At 42.1% G+C, this 25,866-nt stretch overlaps 1 protein-coding gene across 2 annotated transcripts in view; it reads left to right on the top strand.

Annotated features, from left to right (window-relative positions):
• Window positions 1-25,866, top strand: part of SERPINI1 (serpin family I member 1) — a 44,636-nt gene that overhangs the window by 9,879 nt on the left and 8,891 nt on the right. The window contains exons 1-5 of one of the 2 annotated variants that reach the window (XM_069024801.1): window positions 7,115-7,204; window positions 13,824-14,091; window positions 15,405-15,635; window positions 18,118-18,312; window positions 19,117-19,321. In XM_069024801.1, coding sequence (XP_068880902.1) covers window positions 7,127-7,204; window positions 13,824-14,091; window positions 15,405-15,635; window positions 18,118-18,312; window positions 19,117-19,321 — 977 coding nt within the window. In that variant the 5' untranslated portion in view covers window positions 7,115-7,126. Of the gene's footprint in view, window positions 1-7,114; window positions 7,205-13,823; window positions 14,092-15,404; window positions 15,636-18,117; window positions 18,313-19,116; window positions 19,322-25,866 lie in introns of those variants that run through there. The other variant, XM_069024802.1, reaches the window with a different exon arrangement.

Below are 25,866 nucleotides of genomic sequence, written 5' to 3'. Positions count from 1 at the left end.
GCTTTCTTGTGTTTGCCAGCAAAATTCTATTGTTTAAGTCTAGCCTGATGTTTTCTTACTACAGTTTGAAACTCAGCTTGTCCCATCCACTGTGTGTACACAATCAGTATTGTAATGCCTTTTTTCTTCTCTCTCCATGATTGTTATCAAAGAGAGGGACTGAAATAAAACATCTCCAAACTGGCTAAGTTTGAGCTTTTAAATCCATATTAATTTCATACTTGGCTACCTCAACTGGCATCATTGTTAGTCCAATTAAAAAATAAACACCCGCCCTAAAGTATTCACAGCCAGGCTGTGTCACACTCGGTCCTAGGGGAAAATTACTTAGGCATAGGGAATACTCTTGGTTTTTGAAAGACACTGCTTGAGTGCCTGCCAAATCTAAGCTTTTTTTTCCCCACAGTAACCACCTTGACCTCTTTGACAGTATCATAAACCAAATAAATACACAGCAATATCCACAGTTGGGTCAGGACAATACAGGGGAAAATTTCTAGTCTGGATTCCTGGATAAAGTAATCTCAGCAGTTCCCAGAGGGAGTGAGTGGGGAGTTGCCAATGTCAAATAGGAGGTAAATATGGTCGCAGTTCCCTCCCTGAAACAATTCAGCAAAAAGACCTCTGGAAATCTGAACAACCTGGAGACTTTGAGGTAGTTAAGCTCTAATTTTGTAATGTCATGGTTTGAGTCTCTATATGAGACAGGTTAAGCGAGTAGGACCTTTAAAATGAGAACAAGGAAATGTTTGTTTAATAAGGCCCCAGTAAAGATTTTTTCCTTAATGCAGACTTGCTGAATGGGAGTGTAAAAGCGTTTGAGGTTAGGGATCAGCTGTGTCCGTTCAGGCTTGTAATTACAGCTGTGATAAGTGTGTTTTCAAGTCTTGCTGTACTAAGAGTTTTCTTAATCCATTATTTTACTAGGCCTTTCATTGCCCCTCCTAGTACATCATAACAATTCCTGAAAACTTGTGAATCATGGAAAAATAAGTGCTATTAATTTCTGGCTATATAGAGACATGGGCTAGAGTCTTGCCTGGGCAAGTGCATGGCCATGTCTGACATCACTAATATTGTATTTAGGAGCCACAGTAAGCACACAAATATTACAACTCTGTGTGGTGAAGACTGGTGTGTTTAAAGTCAAGGTTTTTAATGTAGCTTTGGGGCAAAAAGTGTAGTGAACTTTTAGTCCATTATTAGTAGCCATGGTTACTGTGGGCTTTGGGAGTTGGAAAAGAGATGTCTTCTGGTGAAGGCTGGATGTTTTCTGCTATTGGCTTCCCTATATTTTTATGGAAACAAGCACTGATGTCTCAGCTGGTTGCTGTTTGCTCTTTAAGTGCAGAAATTCACACCACTGAATGTCCCATGGGACTGGACACGATGCAGTGGAGCTGCTGTCACCTCTACACAGGCACTTAACTGCTTCAAACAACAAATCTCATTGTTGTTCTTCACTTCAAGGTAGTATAATTCTGTATATTCTGCTATGGATGAGTTGAACAAAGAAGTAAATGTAAAAATAACTTTAGGTGGGTGATTTCATTCTCTGAAGAAGGCCAGCCATAATTTTAGTGTTCCGTGAGCCCCAGTGATAAAGTCTGTGATCACGAGACAGAGGTGGCCATGCTGCAGAGTCCAGAAGGTGCACAGCTGATCTCTGTGTGCTGCCTCAAGGATTAGCAGAGTCTTGATGCAGTGAGAGACGAGCTGTTGCCCATTTACACCTGGGGGTGTATTTGGATCCAGTGGCATAACTGTCCTGTGGTGACTAACTAAAAAAAAATGTGTGTGATTTGGGCACTGTTTCTCATCCAGCTGCACCAGCTCCAGGAGGTCTGTGTGAGGCAAGGCGTTCTGCCTGCTTGTTGCCTAATGAGTTTGCTGCTGAGACAGATTGACTGAAAATTAAAATATTTTTTTTCTTCTGTGACTATATTGATGGAACTGCTTGGCACAAACTGGGCCTGAATTCATTGCTTTGAGGTGCAGCTGTCCACCTTGCCTTTTTGACAACTTAATTTAGACGTAACAATCAGATAACCTGTGGAAAGCTCGAAAAGTGGGATCTTAAATACAGGCACAAGAATTCAGGTTGGCCTACTTAGTTTTGAAAGCCACGCTAATTAAAAAGATTAACCTAATTTTAAATAAGTGTGTATGTTACCCACCAATGTAAAATATTGGACACACATGAATCATAGCTTGTCATACAAAAACTGGGAGCACTGTCACAGTCTCTCTAAAAAAAGGCAGAATTAATATTAACTTGCCATAAGACATCCTTATCAAAACACCTTGCTGGAAAACAGGCAGTTTGGTTTGGGGAAGGGAGACAGGGAGGTTTCAACCTTCAATTTTCATTCTGGGTGTTGGAAATTATTTGATTCCTTTCTTTAAGTTATTGGAGTTTTCAAATGATAAAAATCTTACAAGAAAGCAAAAACCAAAACCAAACCACCCAACCAAAAAGAAACCCCAAACATCCTCTGTACAACACAGCATGAGTGTATTCCTGGAGCCTCAGGGAGGTTGTGTAGATGTGAGCCAGCAGAGCCCAGCACAAGTGGTCTGTTCCTCCAGTGCTTTGCGATTGCTCTTGTTCATGGGAATTGTTGCAGCATTTACAATCAAGTCTAACGTGATGCAAACTCCTCTGTGTGGGAGAATAAGCAAGATTAAGACAAATTCAGCTCCCTCCATGTGGTGTTTAAATGGCTCATCCTGGAGTGGGTACTTGGAACAGCGTCAGTTCCCATAAACACAAACCAATGAGGCTTGAACAGTGAGCACAGAAGTGAGCTCCAAAGCCAGATTCCACCTTCCAGGCACAGCTTGAATGCTGGACTCTGAATGGAGCTGTTTTGTCCGTGGTGAGCCAAGAGTGATGTTTCAATAGCCACAAGCCTCCGAGGCCAGGATAAACAAAACTATGGGAACAAAAATGCAAATATTCCCCCCACCCCCCCTCCCCGTGGTAAATAAGGCTTGTTTTTTGCCTCTGACTGAAAAAACTGTATTTCTTTGGTCATTGTGTATCTTCTGTTGTGGATAAGATGCCTGCACAGCAGGGAGTAGTTTTTCCTCCCTGTCTTTCTGTTTCTAACTTTCCCGTTTATCCCTTAAAGCTGCTGTTGTTCCAGATATTCTCTCTGAACAATTCAGAAACACATGCAGGGCACCAAGCTTACTTCTTGTTTTCATGCCCTGCCAGCTCTCCCAGTGTGAACAGCATGAGGCTGCTACTGTCCCATTTGTTGGCTTTTTGTGTTTTTTCCTTAAGTTGGTAAGTTCATGGATGCTTGTGAAGAAACAAGAGGGAGGAAGGACAGGAATGATGATGCGGAGATAAAAGCATGAGGATTTTAGTGGCAATTCTGTTCATTGTGCCATACTAGGTGGTTTATTCTTCCTGTCTGGATCTGACTTGTCTGTATGGGTGTCTGGAGTCTTCTCTGTGATGAGGCAGATGTCCTGGTTGCTTGCTTTTTTTAGGTGTTTGCAGGGCTGCTCTCAAGTGGAAGCAACGTAAAACCAGAGTTGTGGAGTTGTAGAAGTCATGGGGATAAGAGAGACAAACGAAAATATTTGAGAATATATGAAAAATACCAGCAAAGCAAATAGCAGGGATGCTGAGGGCTGAGAGGCAAGAATTGGAATTGGCCTTAGGGTAGGAGGAAGGAGAGTTTAATTTTCTTCTCCGCATGGAATTCCCATGCTTCTCACTCCTTTGGGAAGGTCGGTGATCAGCATCCTTCAGATCAAAAAGAAATTCTTATGGAATGCCTTGTTGGGAGTTTTCCACTGTGTAAAATACAGAGTGAAAAAATCCTGCTAGTGGCTGAATTTGGCATTGAGATTATTCTGTAGTTTTTAGAAAAAAAGTCTGTACTTTGTAACAGATGTTATTCTGCTATGTTAGAGAAATATTTGAAGTGGAGAGGCTTAATGCTAAATTTTTCTCTCAGTTACTGATTTTGCTGAAATGTTCTTGCTCAGTGGCTCCATTTTGCTGGTTCAGAACTGAAACCCTCTGAGTGACTCTTCCTTCTCACCCTTTTGTCTCTGCAGACTTCGTGCTAGACCAGCTTTAGAGCCTTTTCTCATTGTCATTTTGTGCCTCAGCCGTGGCTCTGCTGGTTGGGCTGGGTGCACTTGCCAAAACAGCTCTTTCAGCTGGTTTTTAAACCTGGGCTTTCCTAGGCCCTGCCTGGCTCCTGGCTGTGCCAGGACAGCTCTATCAGCTGGTGGCCGTGTCCTTGGTGTGGGTGCCAGGGCTGCCAGGAGGGCTCAGCACAGAGCTGTTGCTGCTGTCAGAACAGGCTCTCTGAGATGTGCAGCTGCTCCCAGGAGTGATTGTGGCTGGCTGGAAGCTCAGCAGTGGCTGCTGCAGTCCTGAGTCTTCCATGGAGAAAGGGACCATGGAGCAGAGAAGCGTTGGAGGAACGGTGTCGGTGCGTTATAAACAGCTGTCCTGGTAATGACGGATTGCTGCTGGTAATTAATCAGGGTATAACATCTACTTGGAATGCTGGGGTTAATTGGTTTGGGGTTGGTTTTTTTTTTTCTAAAGCAATCTCTGTCTTATTACTGTACTGTAAGAAAGTAATTCTGATCTCAGAAGTGTTAACAGAAGTGAATAATAACTCTCCTGGCAAGAGGGACGTCACCTAAATGTAAATGGAGCCCAGTGTTGATTGCAAGGCTGAAGCCAATATTATTTTGTAGGAAAACAAGCTGGTTTGTATGTCACGCTTGCTTTCAGTTCATGCAGTGACAGACTCCTCTTCTGAAATCCTGATACATTTTAATTAACTTTCTTCATCATCTTGACACAGCTATACCATAGCGTGATCTCTTTTCTTCTGAAGTCCTTGTGAAGGGAGCTGAACAAGGTATGGAAGAATTAACTTCTACTTTGATCTTTTGAAATGGTGTTTCACACCATATACTTTTTCTCTTTAGTTATTCTGGGATGATTTAAAGATTATCATTCTTCACTGTGTTTCTTAAAGGACATTTGAAAACTTTCCTGAGTTGGTTGATGGGCTTTTAAAAGGCATTCAGCAAAGCATCCTCCAGAGATGCACAATTTCTAGATGCTTCTCATGGAGCACTCCCTATTCCTACGACCCCAAGTAGTGAAGGGTTCCTATTCTGTTTTTGTTTCACCCTAATTAGTTATGTCTTTCAGTCCTCCTACTTTGGAAGGTTTAAAATTGGCTGTGAGAGCTTGTATAATGCCAGGCAAAGTACATAGCCTAATGTAATATATCTGAAGTGACTTTATGTATAAATAGGGAGTTGCAAGAAAAATGCTTGAAACACTGTATTCCAAACTCACTTGCTGTAAATGCTTCCACAGAATGTATTATTAATATATTTTGGTTCTGCTGAAACTGTAATATCATCATGCATTACAGCAATATCTGTGACATAAGTGACAGCTTTCATCACTTATAAAACTATGCTCCAGTACATGCAGGAGTCTCGCCTTTAGACTCCAACTGCAGTGATTGCATCTGGCAGTTGCATATGGTGAAACGTAGATATTGCCCTTTTAATTAAATTATAGTGGGAGCTTGCTACTGGGAGCTTGATGATCAGCTGAATTTCACAGGAAAATAACAGAAATGGGACTTGCTGTAAGTAAGGAAATTTGTGGTACGTGCAAGAGCAGGCAAGAAGTTGTTCTTGTGTCTAAAATAACTGATTGCAGTGTTCTATCTCTGCTGCTTCTGATAGAAAGAGACTACTACAGAATTAGCTCTCACCCTTCCTTTCCCAGATAGCCCTAAGGAAGTCTGAGGGAGGAAAAGGAATGCTGCTGTCTCATTTGGGGCATCTTCCCTCGATGGTTGCACCCTGTGGAGTACTGCACCGGCCTTTTCACTCAAAAGAAAAATCATTGCAGAGGTAGAACGTGTCAGAATTGGTTCTTGAGAGCCTCTCTGACCCAACTTCCCTTCCTGTGTGTGGGCATTGTTGCTCCTTCCACAGCAGATCAGGTCACCATCTTCACCACCAGACTGATGTATGTGAGAGAGGCCTCGTTCAGGGAGCTCTGCAGGGCTGACAGCCTTCACTGCAACAGAAATGGGTGCTAAAAAACCACCAAACCCAGTCTGTGCCTAGTTAAGATGCTTCTATGGAACTTGACAGGTAGACCCCCTGCTTTTGGTGTGCTGACAGCAGATCCTATATAGTATTTCAATCTCAAGCCTTGAAGCTCTCCCCAGTCAGGCTTTGTTGACTTTTTCAGATGAGCCACAGGCACACCCCCAGTTCTGAACCTTTAGAATCCCCAAGTTCCATAATGCTTCAAATTTTCTCCTTCACAGAGCTTGTAGGTTTTGTGTTTTCTTATTTATAGCTCTTACTTTGTGGGGCACACTGGAGCTGTCAAAAATAAGGCATTCTGCCAAACTATTTCTAAAAATTTGTTTCTCCTAGACAGAAGAAACAGAGAATTGCATATGAGTCCTCCCGATTGCAGGCCTTATAGCAGTAGATTTGGAAACAAGACCACCTTTTTAAATTGTCTAGACATGTATTTAGATGTTCACTTTAGGCTATTCAAATTTAAGTATTTTGGACATGGCTTCTCAGCATCTCTTTTTATTTTTTAATTGGAGCTGAGGGAATATGCTTGAGGAAGCGCAATTAAGACAACTTTGGCTTGCATAATTGCCTCAGCAGGTTAGTGACTCAGTGCCAAGCTCCATGAAAGTTTAAAAACATTTGGGATTCAGTGGAAAAAAATTGTCAATATGAAATTTTTCAGTTTACCATTTACTTTTCAGGTTTTCTCAAAGCTCGTGGTGCCATGGAGTAATTTAAAAACAGAAATAAAGAATCCTGAAGGGCATGACTTGGCTGTGTGTTGGAGAGCAAGGTTTTAGTGTGGTCCAAACACTTCCTGTAGAATGACTCTTCTTTGTCTTAGTCACTCTGTACTGGAGGTTTAAATGCCCCACTCTTTCCTATATCCTTATTGAGCTGCTCTCTAATGAAATTAACCTCAAGGTTTCCTGCTCCAGAAGGCAATGACACCATAATTGACAGATGGTGATAAAATCCTTTAACTTATTAATAAATGTTTGTGCAGATCGAGATGTAGATGTCATCGCACCGAGACAAACAGATTCCAGCAAGCTCAGTGGTTCCACATGTGTCAGTAGAATCTCTGCTTGACAAGGTAAGGGTAAACATTTTTTAGGGATCAACATTTTTTGCAGCACAGAAAATGTAAGTACATCCCCTAATACGAAGGAGCTGCCTTGGTGGCTAAATGTAACATGTCTTAGCCATCAGTGATGTGCCTGCCTGCCATCAAGAGGAATGTGGAATTTCCCAGGACTGTCACCACTTCAGGGACTGCACTCCTTATACCCAGAGTGCTTTGTAGATCCTTCATGTGCTGCGTGCCCTGTCCTCGACGGCTGTAGCTTAAAGCATGTTATGGACATTTAGTTATTCTGGCATTTCCTTGACTATGTTCTGCTGGTTATGAGCAATAACACCTCCTGAATTGTGTATCTGTTGCTGTGAGAATTGGTATTTGATTTGCCTGCTCTCACCTCCAGGCAGGCTCCGTGTGGCAGCCCCACGTGAGCGTGTCCCAGTGCATTGGGTGAGCACTGCTGGCTGTGGGTTCCCAGCAGGATGTTTGATGTGCTGCTGTCCCCTGGACACCTGCCTGTCTCCCTGGCTGTGGAAAAGCAGTTATTTCTCAGGTGAAGCCAGCTCAGGTTTGAGCTTTGTTTTGCAGTCCTTGTGCTGGAGGAAGAGAGGGGCTGAGTGCCAGGGAGGAAAAGGGAGATGAACACAGTGAGCAGCTGATGGGAGGAAGTGTCATGTTACTTCTGAGGTTTTCCTGAGGTAAAACCGCAACGTTCTGGAGGTGAGAATGCTTCTGCTCCAGTAGTGCCTGCTGGAGGTGCAATTTTTGCCCAATCTTCAAGCAAAAATCTATCCAGGTTGGATTCCTGGACAAAGCAGAAGGGACTGAAAAGGTAGAGAGAGTGGGTTTGTAAGAAGCTTGAGGTTTGTGGTAGCAGCCACATTCCCCTGTTGCTGTAGGGCCTGAGGCAAGCCTGAGCTAGCCAGAAGCAAATCCTGGACATCACTGGGAGCCTCCTCTGCACATCCTTCAGGGTAGCCATGACAACCATTCCTGGTCCTGGGGAACAGCTGAGGATCTCACTGACTGCTCCTGCATCCCTTGTGCTCAGCTGGGGCTCAGGGGGTTCTTTGTGGAGGGGAAGTTGGGATCATTTTCTAAGCTGTGTTCATTTCTAAACTGTTATTACCAGTTAGGTGGTGCCTCTCACTCTGATATTTATTGGTTGATGTGATTGCCAACAAGAAATCATTCAGAGAGTAAAAGTGCCTGCAGCAATTGTCATGTTTACCAACTGACAAAGCAGTAGTGGCTGAATTTCACCAAATTTACATCCTTCCATGATTCATCCACCACAGGCGTGACACAGCTCTGGTTGAGTTTGGGGGGAGAGAGAATCCCACAGTTCCTACCTGGATCCACAGTGGATTTTTCCTCTGACCAGCAGGTCTTGTTCCCTGAGCAAATTTGTCTGTTGCTTTATCAAATTGTTCTGCCAGACTTCTGTCTGTTCCTGCAGCTGTTCTTTACAGGAGACAATGTAATCAGTCCTGTTACCACACTTGCTTTCCTCCCAGGGCTTTTTTTTTTTTTAACACACTGCTCAGGAATCAGCAGTTTTTCTCATTTGTGCTTCCCACACCTTTGGTGTTTAGCTTGCAGGTAGCCAAGAGTAATCTTGAAGGTAACTAATCTTAGTTTAGTCTCTGTGTGCTGAGGACCTAAGGCAATGTATCACAGCTTTATTTTGTAGGTTTTTAAAGCCATAAATTAGTTTCTTTATAAAACCCTCTGTAAAGGTGTAAAAGAAAAGGAAATTATAACCCATTTTTTCAACCTGTCTGACAAGTACAAGGTACTAGAATTCAACCCTTAATTGAATTTTTGGCACCTTCCTACGCTGAGTCCAGGTCTCGCTGTTTCAAAATTCATGGTAACTCATGTCTGTGAACTCAGTTGGAGTTTGTTGATAGGCTATCTCAAAATATCTTGGCTTACAGAGAGCGCCTGCCCCTTTTGCATTTTACTGGAACCGAATAGTTCAGAGTTTGTGGGTGTGAGGGGGCGAATTTGTTCTGCTTCCTCTTAGTCATCTCAGCCTTCTGCTGGGGAAAGGCAAGAGCTGGATAAGCAGTCCTGTATTTATCAGATGAATGTTTTTCTTCAGACATCACAAGAATGGGTGTTCCTGTGCCCATGCACAGGAGCACATCTGGGCTGGCCCCACAGCAGGCAAGCAGGAGCACTGAGCTGGTTGTGGCCACTTGGGGAAATGTGCTGGGCTGAATTCTGGGACTGATTATATCTTTCCAGACGTTTTCTGAAATGCTGAATAAAAAAGTTTCCTGGGAATTGAACCAGGTATGCTGCCCTCAGTGCCAGTACCCCCTGAAGGACATATATCTGGAATCTTGTTGGGTTTAGTGTTCTATGGCTGCTTTTTTCCCCCTGAGAACAGTTGCAAGCCAGAGCAAAACTGATACACTCTGACAGACCTCCGTAGCAAGTGAGGATTTGTGATACACAACTGTTTTTCAAGAAGAGGCTGTGGCAAGGAGAGTTTTATGTTTGCACTGATTCCTTGATTGCCTGGTAGGAGAGAGGTCTTCATGCATCAATTGATGAAATCAAACAAAGCTCAGACTCTATCTGACATACCCTCAAATGACAAATTCATACCTTTAGCCTTAAGAACTGTATGGCTGAGGAGTGAAAGTATTTTTGATAGCTTTTTTTATTCTTACATTTAGCCAACAAAAGCAAAAGGCACACAGTAACATTTGTAACTGATGATTCTTGATTTTTAAACATTGTTCAGTGGGGACGTTGACTCCTTTTCCACTTCTGCAGTATTATTTAACCAGATTGCATTGATGCAAAGCAGCAGTGACAGACTGTACTGGGAATGGCTGAGGAAGACAGAAAAGACTGAATAAAAAGTTTGATGATACTCCCAGGGACTGTTTTAAGTTCTGAATGTGCATTACATAATGTTCAGCTTCATTTCCTGCCCTTAAAGTGTGTTTGTGAGTAGGGTCCAGGCAATTAAAGATGCTCTCAGTGCTGCTGCAGTGACAAACCAGGGTGCCCTGGGCTCTGAGTGGAGAGAGATGCTGAGAACATGCTGCACCAGAATCAGTCACAGCTCTTGGTTGGATCCAGCCCTGCTGCGTGAGGAAGCACAAACCCAAAGTAATCCAGCCTGAAGTGAGGCAGGATCAGAGAAACAGGAACTGCTCTGGCTGGAATGATAATTAAGAGCTGGATTCCCAGTTGTCAGCAGAGCAGTGTGTGCATGAACCAGAAGTGTGAGAGGAATTGAACTGAGGAATTTACCATGGGCATTTCCCATTAGATGGATGAGATTGAGACCATTTTCACACTGGCTGGCAAGGATTGATCAGGTGTCTGTGGTGTTTTACAGCCCCTCCCCACTGACCAGCACCCACAGATCTTCAGTTTGCTTTGAAGCATTTTCCCTTGCATTGGACTCAGTCATTTATTTTTGTATTTTCACAAATACCTTTAGAGAGCACTGCCAGCAAATGAGCTGGTAAATCCTCTGCCTGTATCCCTGTGTTCATTCCTACCTCCCTGTCTGTTTTCCTTTTCCCTTGACATGTGATGGGGAACTTCACAGTGAACTTTATTAGAAAACCTCTCTAGACTAAAATAATGTGGAAGGGCAGGGGAGGAAACCTAAGTTGTTTGGTTTTAATTCATATCTACTGGGGACTTCTATTCTATACAGTTCAGCCTCTTGTGTTGCCATCAGTGGGATTTGGCACGTATTTAAAAGCATCAGTTTGGTAATTTGTCTTGTTAAGAGCATTTCAGTATAAATTTTATTTGTCTCTATCTATGTGCTTACTCTGTTTTCTGTCCAACTAAATAACGAAAAATAATACAACTTAATTATTTCATATGAGGAGTTTTTGGTGAGTGGTCACAAAGAAATATGATTTTGATTTGTATATAATGTTGGGGTTCCAGAATTGTCTAATAACAAATATTTTATTAGCATTCAGACAGTCTGACCTGCATGTTAAGCACTTAATTAAGATGTATAAATTTCCCCCTCCTTCCCCTCTGCAGTTATTTAAGCCTGTCTGGCAGTAGTACACAGGACAGAGATCAGTGATGGAGTGCTGAACAGCTGCCTCTGCAACTGCAAGGCTGGGGAAGTTCCCATTTTTAAAATTGAAAATTATTTTACATCTGTTTTAACCACATCGGGTCTCAAAGTGAGCTCAAGCTGTTCCTGATCCAGGAGTGGAAAGCTTTAGCTCTCTGTATAATTGCATCCACTGCACAACTTGTTTGTATAGATTAGGGTGGGAGAGCTCCCAAATTTGGGCTCATCCTCAACAAAAGAAGAATGAGCTCCTGATTATCTATTTTCTGAGTACTGTTTTTGGTGCCACTATAGACCTGTGTGATGGAGGTTTATTAAGCTTTTCTTGCCTTGGTGCAGCTTTTAGGATAAGAGAATAATACCTGGGCTCAGTCTATCATGGTGATGTGCTGACTGAAGTCTTATGTAACATTGGCAGAGGCATGCTCCAGGGCTTTTAAATAAAGAAGTCTACAATGCCCATGATCACAGAGAAATCCAGTTATTTTCTGTAACAGAAACCTTAATATCCTCAAGTCAATAATTGATAAATGGACAGATTAAAAAAATGAACCACTATTAAGAAAAGCAGTTGTTAGGGAAGTTTGTGGTGTGTGGATAATGTTTGGGGTTATAAAAAACATCTCAGTGTTTCGGAAATAAATAGTGGTGGTCAGACTGGTGTTTTGCACTGGGCAGCAGTGAAGTGCTGGGTGGTTCTGTCAGTGACTGGAACATGCAGGCAGAAGGATTAAAGCTGCTGTTTTAGGCTTGTATGGCTTATCTGTGCTGTTCCTAAATAGAATAAGAGCCTTCAGTGGACATTTTTGCTCTCCTACTAAGAATCAGAGGAAGATTGATCAGGTAGACCAGAGAAGTGAAGTGATGCCACCATAGATGAGAGTTTATTGGGAATTTAGAAAAGGGGAATATTTCTTTCATGTGTGGAAAGAATCACGGGAAAGGAGATGATGGGCAGGGGAGAAGCAAGGCTCTCCTTTTCCCCTGAACCATCTGGGATTGCTGCACTTGCTCATCTCTTTAATTTTCTCAGTTGAGGACTAAACAAAAGGCTGATGGAGGCTGAGGGACAGGAGGAATCTTAACTAGTGCTGGCACCAGTGGCTGCCAAGGCACGTGTGTGTACCCTGTTGTTCTTTGTATTTTCTGAGCTATAAAATGCGAGTAATAACACTTAAATTATGGATCATTCAGTGCTGTGCGAGTGAATTAGATAATGCTACATAGGCCATTGAAGATGAAATGCAGAATATAAATGCTGTATAAAGCTTACTTTGTGTCATGTCTATAAAACCTCTGGTAATGCAGCCCCAGGATTGCTGGGAAGCATAAGGAGAGGCACTTGGGCTGGCTGCATGCAAATTGATTCAGTGGAGCAGCAGCATTCACACAAATCTGTGCTGTGCTGACGAGCCCTGCAGCCTGGCACAAGTTGTAAACACTTGTGGATAAAGCTCTGAGCCTTGTCCTGTCCAACCCCCTGCTTCAGGAGGATTTGCTCTGTTGTGTGGCAGAGGGAAGGAATTGAAATGGGAGCTCTGGTGGTTGCTATTTCTCACCCAAGACATGCAGCAGTAGTGGGTCGCATGCCAAGGTAGCACGGAGTTTAAAGGAGACTAAAAATGGAAGGATGAAGTTACACATTTACTGCTCCAGGAGCTGGAATTCTACTATCAGTAGTTGTGTGATGAGCTAAAGTGGGGTAGAGTGAGAACTGTTGCTTACCCCAGAGCATTTTAGCAAAGCTTGGAGGATGGATTAGTCAGAAGCATCAGTGCTAGCCCTTTTTTTAAATTTAGTTTCCTTTCTTGTTGCCGCTGTTGGATCTTTCTCACTGTACAGTACCCTTGTCCTCTGAGGCTCTCTGAGCGGGGGTTGACTCCCAGCTAGCACAGCTACCCAAGTTTTCACTGTTATTTACTAACAAAAAGGGGTTTACTTGGTAACTAAGGCATGATTGATTTTTTTTTTTTTTTTTTTTTCTCCTTTCAAAGACTTTTTGGCTGCTTGCCATGTGTTTTGCAACTGAGCAACATCACGGAACAGTAACTCTGTCATGGGTGTCCTCGAGCTCTCACACAGTGCTTGAAAGAGTTTTACCTGTTGGGGGCTTACAGTGACTTAGATAAAGAAGTTGCATCTTACTAGAAGGTCACATGAATGAAAAATGCAGATTTATGGGTTTTCTTGGTGGGAAAGTGCAGAAACACAAATCAATTCCAGGTCAGCATTGCTAAACAGCCTCAATTCCAAAGGGAAGTAGGAAAGGGGTTGCTGTCTTTGGGGTCTTTTTCTGTAGAAGCCATGAGTGTTTTGATGGTCTGGGGCTGGAAGATTTCCCAAACACATAGTTACATAATGGAGGAGGTTATTTTTGTGTGAAAATAGATCATTACTTCTGTTTTAATTGTCTCCTCCACATAACTGCATTGTGCATTAAACTCTAGGGATTTTCTTCCCCCACAGATTTAAGATTAAAAAGTTGACTATTCTTCTTTCTCTCAAGTTGAATTTTATATTATTCAAACAATCTTATTTTGTCTAAAATTTATCATGCAGATCTTAAAATCTCAAGACATGTATTTCCTTGGACTGCTGTCTTTCCTCGCTTTGCAAAGCGAAGCCTTCAAGACCAATTTTCCTGATGAAACCATTGCTGAGCTCTCTGTGAACATTTACAACCAGCTGCGAGCCACGAGGGAGGATGAGAACATCCTGTTCTCTCCTCTGAGCATTGCCATAGCCATGGGAATGGTGGAGCTGGGAGCCCATGGAACCACCTTGAAAGAAATCCGACATTCCTTGGGGTTTGACAGCTTAAAAAATGGTGAGGCCTTTTCATCTTGTCTTATTGTGGGGCTTTTTGTCTTAGAGAAACAGGAGCAAGAGTGGGAGTGGCCTGCTCATGTCCATGGGTTGTTAATCACTGGATTTCTTGGTATCCTTGATGGCCTGGGCAGGCTCAAACATGTGGGTTCTGCATGAGCTGAGAGATGCTGACATAAAACCCTGCCTGGGGTACCTGAATCTTCAACAATTGCAGCTCACGCTGCTCATCCTGGTTTCTGCTGCAAAATAAAGTTGCCTTGGCCTCTAGAAATAGAAGGTTTTTTTAGGAACATGCTTTTTAGTGATTATAGTGAAACCTGGAAAGGAAAGCAGTAGTTTCAGCAAAATTGCTTCTGTTGATATCCAAGTAACTGGTTTGAAACCTGAATGACATTTCTTACTCATGCAGTGTGCTGGACTTAGGAGTCTTCAGTGAAAGGATGCTGGAGAGGAATTTCTGAACACAGACATCAAACTGTGTTTATCAGAACCACTGCAGAGATGATGCCTCTCTGTGGAGGCTGCAGCACCAATTGAGTTCTACATATTGTCTCTAAAACATTAATCAATTATCCCTTAGCTGAAATTGAGGGAGTTGTGCAGTTGATTTGTTCTCGGCTGTTCGCTATTCTTGCATGAGAGTGGCATTCAGTGAAAGTATTCCCATGATTTCTGCTTGGAATATATCATTGTAATCAGTTTTTAAAGGTTTATTTTGTTGGTTTTTAAATTAAAATTTTCAGCTTCAGGCAAGTGATGCAGCAGTACAAGGCACCTATCTTAAAGCAGACTGCTTTAATCCTATTCAGGATTTCTCATTACCCACCAAGGATTCTGTACTGCCCCATGAAGGATCCTGGGAAATTCTAGACCTGCTTTTGGCATAGAAAAGGCTGCAGGAAGTCCTTAGTTTCAAAATTTGAAGTTCATTTTTCCTTAACTGACATTTAGGATGGAGCAAAAGTTCTGTTCAGAATTTGTGGTTGCAAGACTTAGAAATGGGACCTGTAAGAATAATTTTTTTTAATTGCTCTTTCACTGTAGAAAGGATTTCCATTGATAGCTTTGCCTCTGGTGGGACTCAGATGTCTCATTAATTAGACTAATTATAGCTAGTAGAAAAAACAGGCTCAAAGTAATATGTTCTTGGAGATTATTCCTTCAGATCTGAAGGTGTGTGTAGGTTTAGAAACAAGTTTATTTTAATAAGATGACTTTCCTTCGCATAAAACATCTTTGTGAATTTTCAGCAGAAAAACCGTGGAATAACTTCCCTTTCTGAACTGCTGAAGCTGGTTTTTCTTCCCTCAGGTGAAGAGTTTGCCTTCCTGAAGGACCTTTCTGACATGGCAACTGTTGAAGAAAGTCACTACGTGCTGGACATTGCCAACTCCCTCTATGTGCAGAATGGGTTTCATGTCAGTGACAAATTCCTGCAGCTGGTGAAAAAATACTTTAAAGCTGAAGTAGAGAATGTAGATTTCAGCCAAAGTGCAGCTGTTGCTACTCAGATCAATAAATGGGTGGAGAATCACACAAATAGTAAGTCCATGTGATCCTTTTGTACACTTCCTGCAGGAAGTGTTTCTGTTTCCAAACTTGTGCACTGCAGTTGGGTTGGTGCTTTGGCTTTTATCTGTTCAGTCTGAGACTGAAGTTTCTCCTCCCAGGAAAAGAATTCTAGTATTTCTATTTTTTCCTGTGTAGGACTCATCTGTCATAAGTAATATTAGTCATTGTTAATCATGTGGCATCTATTTGAATATTTTTTCCTCTGGTCTTACCATCTGTAGCATTTATTGATTGAGACAGTTTTAATGGTATTTTAAATTATTTTAAAAATTGGTAAGTATTATTGGTAATGGCAGAAAAGTGGTCTGCAGAGGGGTTGTTGGCTCATGCTTTGGATGTGTGGAGTATCACTTCTCCTCTGAGGAACTCTTACTCACAAGGTACTGCAAAATAGAATAGTAGGGAATAAAAAGATAATTTTGAACCACAGAATCAGCCTTTGTAATGTAATATTTTGCAATGTGAGGAAATGAGATAGCATGTGGAGAGGGTAGTTGATTTTAGAAACGCTGTCAACAGTTTCACAACACAAATTTGCAGCAGGGGAGTTAAGCACAAAATTACTGCTGTAAATATGTACATTGAGAGCTGCAGGATGCTGGCTTGGCTTGGCAGCTCCCAGAGAGGTGGCATTTCCTGGATACATGCAGAGTCCCAGTGTCTGGGAGTCTCCTGTTGTAGGGATCAAAGCATGATCTCATTCCTGTTCATCTGGCCCACTCTGAAGGTTGATATTTTGAGAGTAATTCAGTGGGGTCTAGCTCTGGCACAGTTGTACCTTTGGGAATTTGAAGGGATTGGGATCACCTGCAGGGAATTAACACATCCCCATGTAGTCTGAGCACTTAAGAATCCATAGTGCTTTATGGAAACGTATGGCTCCAGAGTGGAAAAGCACCTCCTGTCGTGCTTTTATTCCATTTGGAAAATGGTCTGGTTTTTTTCCCAGGGAACACAGCAGCCATTATGTTCCTAACAAACTGCCCTTTCTCTCAGGCTGCAGAAATAACTGGATGTAAGTGATGCAGCAGATTGCAGAGTGTTTCCATGGATGTGGTGTCTCTCTGGGGGAAGAGCAGGGCCCACCAGGGCAGCTGGGCAGCTCTCGGGATAGTTCCAGTCCCTCAGCTGGTCCCTGCCCACTCCATCTCCTCCTCTCTGCCTGCCAGCTCTGATGGAGGAGAAAGCTGATTTCCCCCTTAGGAAAGGGGCCACAGGACAGGCAGGTTTCCAGTTCCAGCAAGTTTAGCATGATGGGAGGCTCAGAGCAGAAAACAGAACCATCAAAGGTTTCTCTGGGCAGGAAAATTCTTAACATTTCATTAGTGTGTTAACAAGATGTGGCTGAAAAAACATAAAGAAACATGAGTACCAAATAGAAATCTGGAAATGTTCTCCTTCTTAATGTTTCCCTTTTGTTTTTTTCCAACTCCAAGTGAGTATTGGTCACACATCCCTCCTTAGTACATTCAAGATAAAATGAAGTACAAACAGCAACCCGGAAGAAATCCAGCCCTCTGATACACAAATTTAACACCAGTTAGTCAGGATCACATGCTCCAGAAAGCAGAATTAATTTGTTTTTTAAGCCATGGATTAAGGAGTAATAATCAGACCAAGGAATGTGTTTATTTTAACACTTTGCATTGCAATGTCAGCTAAAAGTAGAAGTGAGCTAGAAAGCTGTCTGAAGGAGGCTGTTCTTGAAGAGCAATGACAGATCTGGTCAGTACACCCAGTTTACCAAACTGGAAATTATTTTGGTGAAATGCAAGGCATTTGAGATGAGCTACAGCAGGTACCAGACTGCATTCTGATGTAAATGACTTCTTTAGGAGCAGGAGCAAAGCAGCTGCCATGCTCAGCTGCCCTACCTCCCATGAATAGAGCAGATGCTAGATGGTTTTCCTCTTTTGCTTTTCAAGAGCTAATGTCACTGCAACAAATGCTGGGAATTTATGTGGATTTTTGATGCTTAGTCCTGGCTTTGAATTCAACAGAACATCACTGAAGCTCCTCCAGAACTGTCCCAGGTGAAGCTGCAATGGGTGCACTTAGACCCTTTAAATCAAGCACCCGTTAAAGCATTTCTTTGGATTGGAGCCAAAGTTTATACAAACTCTAACCTTAAGATGAAAGTGCTGAACTGTTTCATAGCAGCAGGGTAAACATTCCATTTGTGACCCTTTTTCCACATGGCTTCCTTGTGGGGTATATTTAGCAGTGATCAAGAAGCAGTTGCCTAACATGTACTTGATGGAAGGGTTTACACACCTACACTGTGATTTAGGTTTACAAAACACTGGTACTTTAATTGGAGATTTAATGAAACATCTGAGTTGGAAATTACATGTTAACACTGCTTTTTATTTTCTTGCATTTTTCTAGCTGCCTTAAGTTTGGATTTAGTGCTCACATTGACATGCAGACTGACAGCTGGGTTTCTTTTTAGGTATGATCAAAGATTTTGTGTCTTCAAGAGACTTTGGTGCTCTAACTCATTTGGCTCTCATCAATGCAATCTACTTTAAAGGCAACTGGAAGTCACAGTTCAGACCTGAAAATACCAGAACTTTTTCTTTCACTAAAGATGATGAAAGTGAAGTGCAGATTCCAATGATGTACCAGCAGGGAGAGTTCTACTATGGTGAGTTAGACCTGTAGCAATTTAAAGCTACTAAATCTTCACTTAATGGGTTTGTTGCAGTAATATCCATTTGTACTGTTGTGTCTTCTTCCACCTTTATTTTTAATTGTGAATTTTTAATGTGCTGTTTGCCCAAAGAAGGGACTCGGAGCTTCATGTTTTTTCCTAATGTGTGTATTCTGACTGGTAGCAGCATTTATAATGACCTGCTTGGTGCCACAGGATGGCTTTCAGAATGTTTATCCATTTGAGCTCTTCACAATTCTTGAGCTAGTTGTGCTTATCACAAAAATAATTTTCTTGTGCTGTGCTAAACATTCAAATGAATAATGTTTGCTCATTACTGTTGGACTGGTAAAATAGAGGTTCTTTGAACAGCAGAACTAATGATGATTTTTAGTTGGAGGTTGAGCTCCAAGTAGGTTCTAAAGGGTCTGGCACTGGCAGCATTTTGCTCAGTCTGATCACTGAAAAATTCTCTCTCCTGAATAAAAAACTTCTCCCCATTTCCCTGAAAGTCTCAGCAGCCTTAAATTTTATGTTGTTCTCTGTCCTACCAGTGAAAGTTATGTCACAGAACTGTGATTATCTACAAACTGTGTGATAGCTTGAGCTTGTATTCTTTAAGAAACCAAATGTAAGCCTCAAATTCTGTGATGAAGAAACCAATATAAATTTTATATAGAATAAAGAGGGTCGTTTTTAGCTCCAGTATCTAGTAAATACTGCCTAGGATTAGGTCTATTTACCCTAGAGAGAAAAGAAAACACTTCCAGCGGGGTTTTTGTTGTTTTCCTCCTCTAGGAGAGTTCAGTGATGGCTCCAACGAAGCAGGAGGGATCTACCAGGTCCTGGAAATACCCTATGAGGGGGATGAGATCAGCATGATGATCGTCCTGTCCAGGCAGGAAGTTCCACTGGCCACACTGGAACCACTGGTCAAGGCCTCCTTGATTAATGAATGGGCTAATTCAGTGAAGAAGCAAAAAGTGGAAGTGTATTTGCCAAGGTGAGAGCGTGTTCCCGTGTCTCTGGAAGGGCGAATTGCATCCGAATTGATGGAGGAGCAGAGTGGGGAAAGCTTGAACAACCTGCTCAAGCCTGGAGTGATGCAGCTCTCACAGGAGGGTGGCTTTGTCAGCAAGGCCTGGGGGGATGCAGTGCAGAGTGATGGTTATTTCAGCATCCCATCAGCACTGCATTTGCATCCCTTTCAGAGGAGAGCGCTCCAAAAGGAAAGTTTCCTCGTCAGGAGTACACATCCACTCGGAATGATGCTCAGGGTATTGCAGAGCTCATTATGGATAAGTTCTGTTCACACAGGAGCCACAGAAATATTGGAAGTCTGAACTACCAAATGTTTCATTTAGGTGCTAATTAGGTTTCTATGTGCCGCTATTTTAAGAAGTTCTAGTGGTGTATGTCTGTGTAGATACAAATGGTTCAGTGGTGAGGGGTAATTCCAGTCAATTTTGGGTTGGTTTTTTTCCCAGCTGTAGTAAGTGCTGCCTTTTCTCCTGAGAGCAGCAATAGAATAACAAGACATCACTGCCAGAAGGGCTGCAACTGCTGTCAGTCCATTGGCAGACACAGGTTGTGCACTCAGTGCAGATTTGCCCACATACAGCACTTAGGATCTTTCCTGGAATCCTACTTCATCCACGCTCAGATGTTTCTCATGCCTGTGCTTGGTAGCAGAGTTGTTTTCTACTAAATGTCACTAATAATGTACAGCTGGGTCACACTGTCCTTCAAGTGATTCATCATGATTTCATGGAAGCGTTTATGTAACAATAGGGCCCATCTTTGAAAGGGATCACTTCTACTTGTTCTGTTTTTGTAGCACTGTGCAGTGGATACATGGCTGCAGAAAAAATAAATTCAAATGAATCCTTTAATCATCAAAACAGTTCTTTGTTTTCAGGTGACTTGGAGATCTGAGCTTGTTCCATTTCACAGGTTAAGACTCCCTCCAGTCCATCAGCTCCCGTTCCAAAGCAAAGACCAGCAGCTGACTGCAGCTGAGCAAACAAGGCTAGCCAGGATAAATTAGGCTGAGATGGACTGGTGCTGTCAGTGTGCCCTGATCCCAAATTGAAATGGAATCCACTTCTCTGTAGAGCTTAAAGGCAGAGTGGTGAAGGACCAGCAGCATTTTGGCTCAGTTTTTCACCCCCCATAGTAAGAGTTTCTCTCTTACTTTAAGTCCCAGTTCCTGAAGGAGCAGGAAGAGCAGCAAAGAGCTGCATTGCAGGTTTCATACAAACTGAACCTACTGTACACTGTTCCTGGGATTTGTTTCTTGTTTTTCTCCTGGAGCTTCAGGTCCCAGGGGCCTCAGTGAGTCCACTAAGACACATGGGAGGGGAGTTTTCTCTGAGGCTGCTTTTTCTGCAGGCTTGGGAAAACCTTACCTAGATGTTAATGAGAAGTGAAAGATGGGCATTCTTCCATCCTTAAGCTTTCCTTTTATACCTGCAGCAGCAGCCTGAGCTCCAGGTGCTGAAGCTGGGCATCTTCTCTCCAAGAATTTCTAGAGTGGGAGATCCACAACAGAAGTCTCTCTCCATTGATTATGGAGAGAATCTGTGAAAATCAGCTTCCATATTTAAGTGTCTTGGGTATCTGAACACATGAATGGCATTGAAAACGTATTAATTATGTTTCTGACTTGGATTCAGTTTATGTTGGTGATTTGGGGTTTTGTTTGCAGAGACTCCAGGGTTCTCTGGAGCCGGGTTCTCAGATGGGAATTTGAAGCCTGGGGTTTGTGTGATCATAAAATGTCCTTATTTATTCTGCCCTCAGGCTGCTTGGTTCTTATCTGAGAACTTCAAAGAACGTGATAAACACCTGCAAATTAAGGCAATACTGAGGCAAACCAGGTAGAAACAGGTGCCAATCACCTTCAGTATTTTCAGATTATAAAAGAAAACTATCCTGAGCTTGGAATTTTGTATAGGAATACTGCAGCCTCCTGGCAAAAAAATCCAGAGATTAATTGCATGCTCCCAAGGTGTTGGATGTCCATTAGGGATTCAGAGGTGATCTACAGGATTTTGTCAATGCTCTAAATAAACACTTTATAAATATTTGATGCTGTGACTCAGAAGAGCATGTTATGAAATGTGGCCTCCAGGCTCTGTCCACTGAGAAATTGAAAGCAGCAGTGGAATAAAATTAAATTTTTATATCTTGAAAGATGCTATCCAATTATAAAGTGAACATTTTTTAAACTTACACATTTGTAATGGGACTGAATGACTTGCCGAAGCAGAGTTAATCACAACTTTGCAATTTCTGTCTGCATTATCTGTGTGCAAATGAAATTGTGTATTATTCCTCTTAATAGCAAAGGAGAGATTTGTACAGAATTGTTAAATTATACTTCCTCGTTTTCATTTCCAAATCATTGTTTTCAGCTTAACCCAGACGAAAAAGATCAACATTTTAATCCACTTTTTGCATAGGAGTGAAACAGACCATGAATCTAATTTACAAAGCTGTCTCTCCAACATAAATTACTTGAAGAGCATGGGAGGAACTGGTACCTAACAGTGGTGCTACAGTTTGCAGATCTCCTCTTAAGGATTGTTCCAGTGTGCCCAGATCTCTATAACAACCTTCTTGCTTTTTTGTGCACTTAAAATATCTTAAAAATCTTTAGATGATGTTGAAATGGTAAGTGGTGTTAGCTGAAGGTTGTTTTCTTTGAAAGAAAAAACAACAAATACCAAAAACACTCAAAAACACCCCATAAAACCCAACAAAAATCCAAACCCAAATGAAAGAAAACCCTTGAGCATTCTGGTTTTACTTTTTAACCTGCTGTCTTAACTCTCTTTTTGATGAGGAATGGGCCAGTGCTGATTGTCCTTGAGATACAACCACAAAAGAGGCACAGAACTGTCCCACTGGAATCCATTCCCACCCAACTCCTGCAGTTTTAGCTCTGGAAAGAAGGATCTTGCCAGAGAAAGACCCACAACGTGCTTTACTTCCCCTGCCCACAGCAGCTGACTGGGGGTTTTGGTTAGTTTTGCTGTTAGTGGGGGTTTTTTTGCTCTCTTGCTTGTTTGTTTTGAGTATGAAATCCTGTGGGCTGGTTCTAGCACCTCGGGACAACCTGGCTGAAATTCCAACCAGAATGCTGGAATTGATAGCAGCTGGCAGCTTGGCACTGGAGGCTGGGTACAAACAGTGCTTCAGTCCCCAGGGCCTGCTGGCCAAGCAGGAATATTGATGCCAAGCAATGCAGCCATTCCTCTCTTTGCCTTTCTTTCTGTGGGATTTCATCTGTTAGAACCACTCTGAAAACCTGGAATTTTCTTGCTTTGGTTCACTCAGAACCCTGAGGAATTTTTGAAATGATGTTGTGTGGGATGAATCACTCCAGGCTCTAGTTCCCTTCTCCTGGATGAGTAGACCCTGTACCCTCATCCTCCTTGGCTCTGCAGATCCTGAGCATCGAAAAATCACAGAAAATTCAGTGTTTTAAGAGTTTCATGACACTATACAAGATGAACACATCTTTTTTTTTCTATCTTAGAAGGCTCTAAAATAGAAGAAGGATGGCCTGATGTGGAATGTTAATGCTTAACTACAGAATGTCAGTGACATAAATGCATCACTTTATTCTAATGCTTGTGCAAGTTTTAAATTTCATTAAAATGTCCTGGTTCTCTACTAAAATCCCCAGAGAACTGCTGGTTTCTCAATCTAATCTTCTCTTCAGTGTCTGTTTCTCAGACTTCCCTTTGTGGCTTTTAAAGTTCTCAGTTGAGAGCTTTACTATTCCATGATTTTTGATACTGAAGTATTTAAATCAGTTTTTCAGAGTATTTTTAGCATCAGGAGCACCTAAAAGATTGTGGGGGAAATCAAATATGACCATCTGGTTCATTATATGCAACAAGCAGTGCAAATAACCAAGTGTCAGGGGTAGTGTGGTGTAGCTCAACATTCCCAAAGTCTGGAGGTGCAGCAGATGTCTGGGAAATGAGATGGAATGTCAGCTCTGTGTTCTAGGTTGTCAGCTTTGATTTTGAATACCATCATCACTGTCTGTAAGGAGTGCCCAGAAATCCAAATCTGGCTGAGGGGTAACTCCTGCTGAATGTTTATGTCGAACTGCAGAGCTTGAAATTAAATTTCCAAGTGTGAAGCTGCCCTGTTACTTTTGAGAAAAGGCTGGTTCTGATGTCAGCTAAAATATTGGCAATCTCATTAATAATTGATCTGTAACTCTCACTGCTTTTCTGAGCATGTGAGAAAGGAGGGAGATGCTGTTGGGAGTGGGGTTTTACCACAGGACAGAATTCAAGGAGGAGAGAAGGGGAGTAATGAGTTTTATTTTCATAAAGGGATTGTTTGATATTTATACAGCTGATGGGCTATTTTTGGTCTGTTTTGTTGGTCATAAAAAGCAGATACTGGACAGATTATCTGTAGATACAGCCCTTCACTCATCCACCTGCTCAGGATTTGCCTTTCCAGAGGTTCCAGGGAGGGATGGAGCCTCTATCTCCAGTCCTTCCCACAGGCATTCTTTGGCATTATAACCAAGCAGTTTGCTTTCCCTTTCCTCAAAGCCACATTCAGTGAGGCTTTCCAAGTTTATTTTTTCCCTAAACCTCTCCCAAGCCTCCCCCTTGATCAGTATGCAGGAGCATCCTGTGCCACCGTGGCTTTCTGGGTCACTTTGCATCACTGAGCAGATGTGTGTTTGCTGTCTAATGGTCCTGAAACTTAAACCCACCTGATTTCCATTGGGTCTTATACTCTGCAGTTGGAAAGAGATGCTTTTTTGCAGTTATTTTTCTTATTTTTACCTCAAAGTTAGCTTTCCATGCAGACTTTACTTGCTATTTTCTTATCCTGATATTCCTTACTAATGTGACAGTGCTAGCTTCCACCTAAATTGTGTTGAAAGCTTGATGCATTTAATATTGGGGTGGAATAAAAGCCCAAAAGGGAAGCAGACAGCACTGAAATTTTTATAAAATGCATTTTAACATTCATGTGTCTTCTCCGTAAAGTAGGTACAGTTGGAAGTGGTTTTCAAAACGTTTTCATGTAAATATAATATAGACAGAAATATTTCTGAGTTTATTCTCTCTAAACTCAATGTGCACAGGCAGGACCTCTGTCCTGGACTGTAAGAACTCTAGCATTGGGAATCGAGTCTCAATTCATCCTTTTTAGGGTTTTTACCAAAGTCTCTACAACAGATCTGAACGTATTTTACAAGGGTGTTGTGAGAGTAAAACTGGTTTTAGTTTTGGAGCCTGAAGGTCAGGGAAATTTGATTGAATGAGCAACTTGCAGACTTGTTACCACAGTAACTGATGCAGAATATGCCAAATACCATCAGAAGCTTCCTCTGGTACTTAAATCCTTGTTGGTCTCTTCTGATTCTTTTGAGAACTTCCAAGGCAATAAAATCACAAGAATCAGGTCCCATGTTTTTATTCCATGCATGCCCTGGAATTGTTCTGGACTGGGTGCATGAACACTGCTGCTGCCACCAGTGATTTATCAGTCCTGAGCTATCTCCAGATCCTATTTTCATTCCTAAAATTCTTCTCTGGGTAATGATAATCCTGGATAATACCCATTCCACCACAGATTTTTGACTTTTAGTGGCATTTATAAGTTCATTATGAAAGTAGATTTTGTACTGGATTTTTTTCAGGTCTGTGTAAGTGAGGAAGATCCACTTGACTCTTATCCAGTTCTATTTTGATGTCCAGATGATTCTTTTTCAAGCTGCCAAGGCTGCTGCATGCCAAGGTGTTGGACATCTCAGCTCTTCATCCACCTGTGCCTTGCCCAGAGCTCTGGGCCCAACTTTCACCTGGAAAGAACATGTTGTTCTTCCATGGTGTTGGGGAAGTTTAATCCTAAAAAAGGAGATTGCACAGAAGCACATTTTATTTGGTTCTGGCACTTACTTGCCCCATCACCAAGGACTGAGGTGTGGCTGTGTCTGACTCAATGGCTGGAGAAACCACAACAGCATCCTACAGACCCTGTTTTGTGTTGGGCAGTTACAGCCAGCCCAGTCAGCATATTGTAAATCACTAATAATTCATTTGGTCATTCCCCACAGCACCCATAACTCACCCCAACAAGCATTTATAGTCACTCTCATGTGTTTGTCTGTAGACATCTGGTGTTCTCTGCTTGGGGCTGCCATTACTACTACTTTTCTGCCATATTTCTGTGTTTCTCCAGCTGCCCAGTCTCTTTCTGGCCACACATAAAGGTCTTTTTTTGTTTTACTGACACCAGGCATAGCTTTTACAATGGTTGAAAATCAGTCTGTAAACAGAACAAGCTTTTGCCCAAAATTTTGCCCTCGGGGTAGATCTCAGTTTGTCCTTCCAACACACTAACCCAGCCTAGACCAAGGCTTTTGCCAGGTTATACTTGCTGGTGCATTTACACTAACAACTATTTGTTTTCCCTGCCCTTTACTCACAATCAAAACCCAATTACAATTGTGCCACCACACTAATTAGAAGCTGAATCAGAAATGCTTCATCTTCAGAG

Source organism: Aphelocoma coerulescens, chromosome 9 (genome assembly GCF_041296385.1).
Source record: "Aphelocoma coerulescens isolate FSJ_1873_10779 chromosome 9, UR_Acoe_1.0, whole genome shotgun sequence".
Lineage (NCBI taxonomy): Eukaryota > Metazoa > Chordata > Aves > Passeriformes > Corvidae > Aphelocoma > Aphelocoma coerulescens.
Note: the sequence above shows the minus strand (reverse complement) of the source record. Positions and strands in the feature narration are given on the sequence as shown.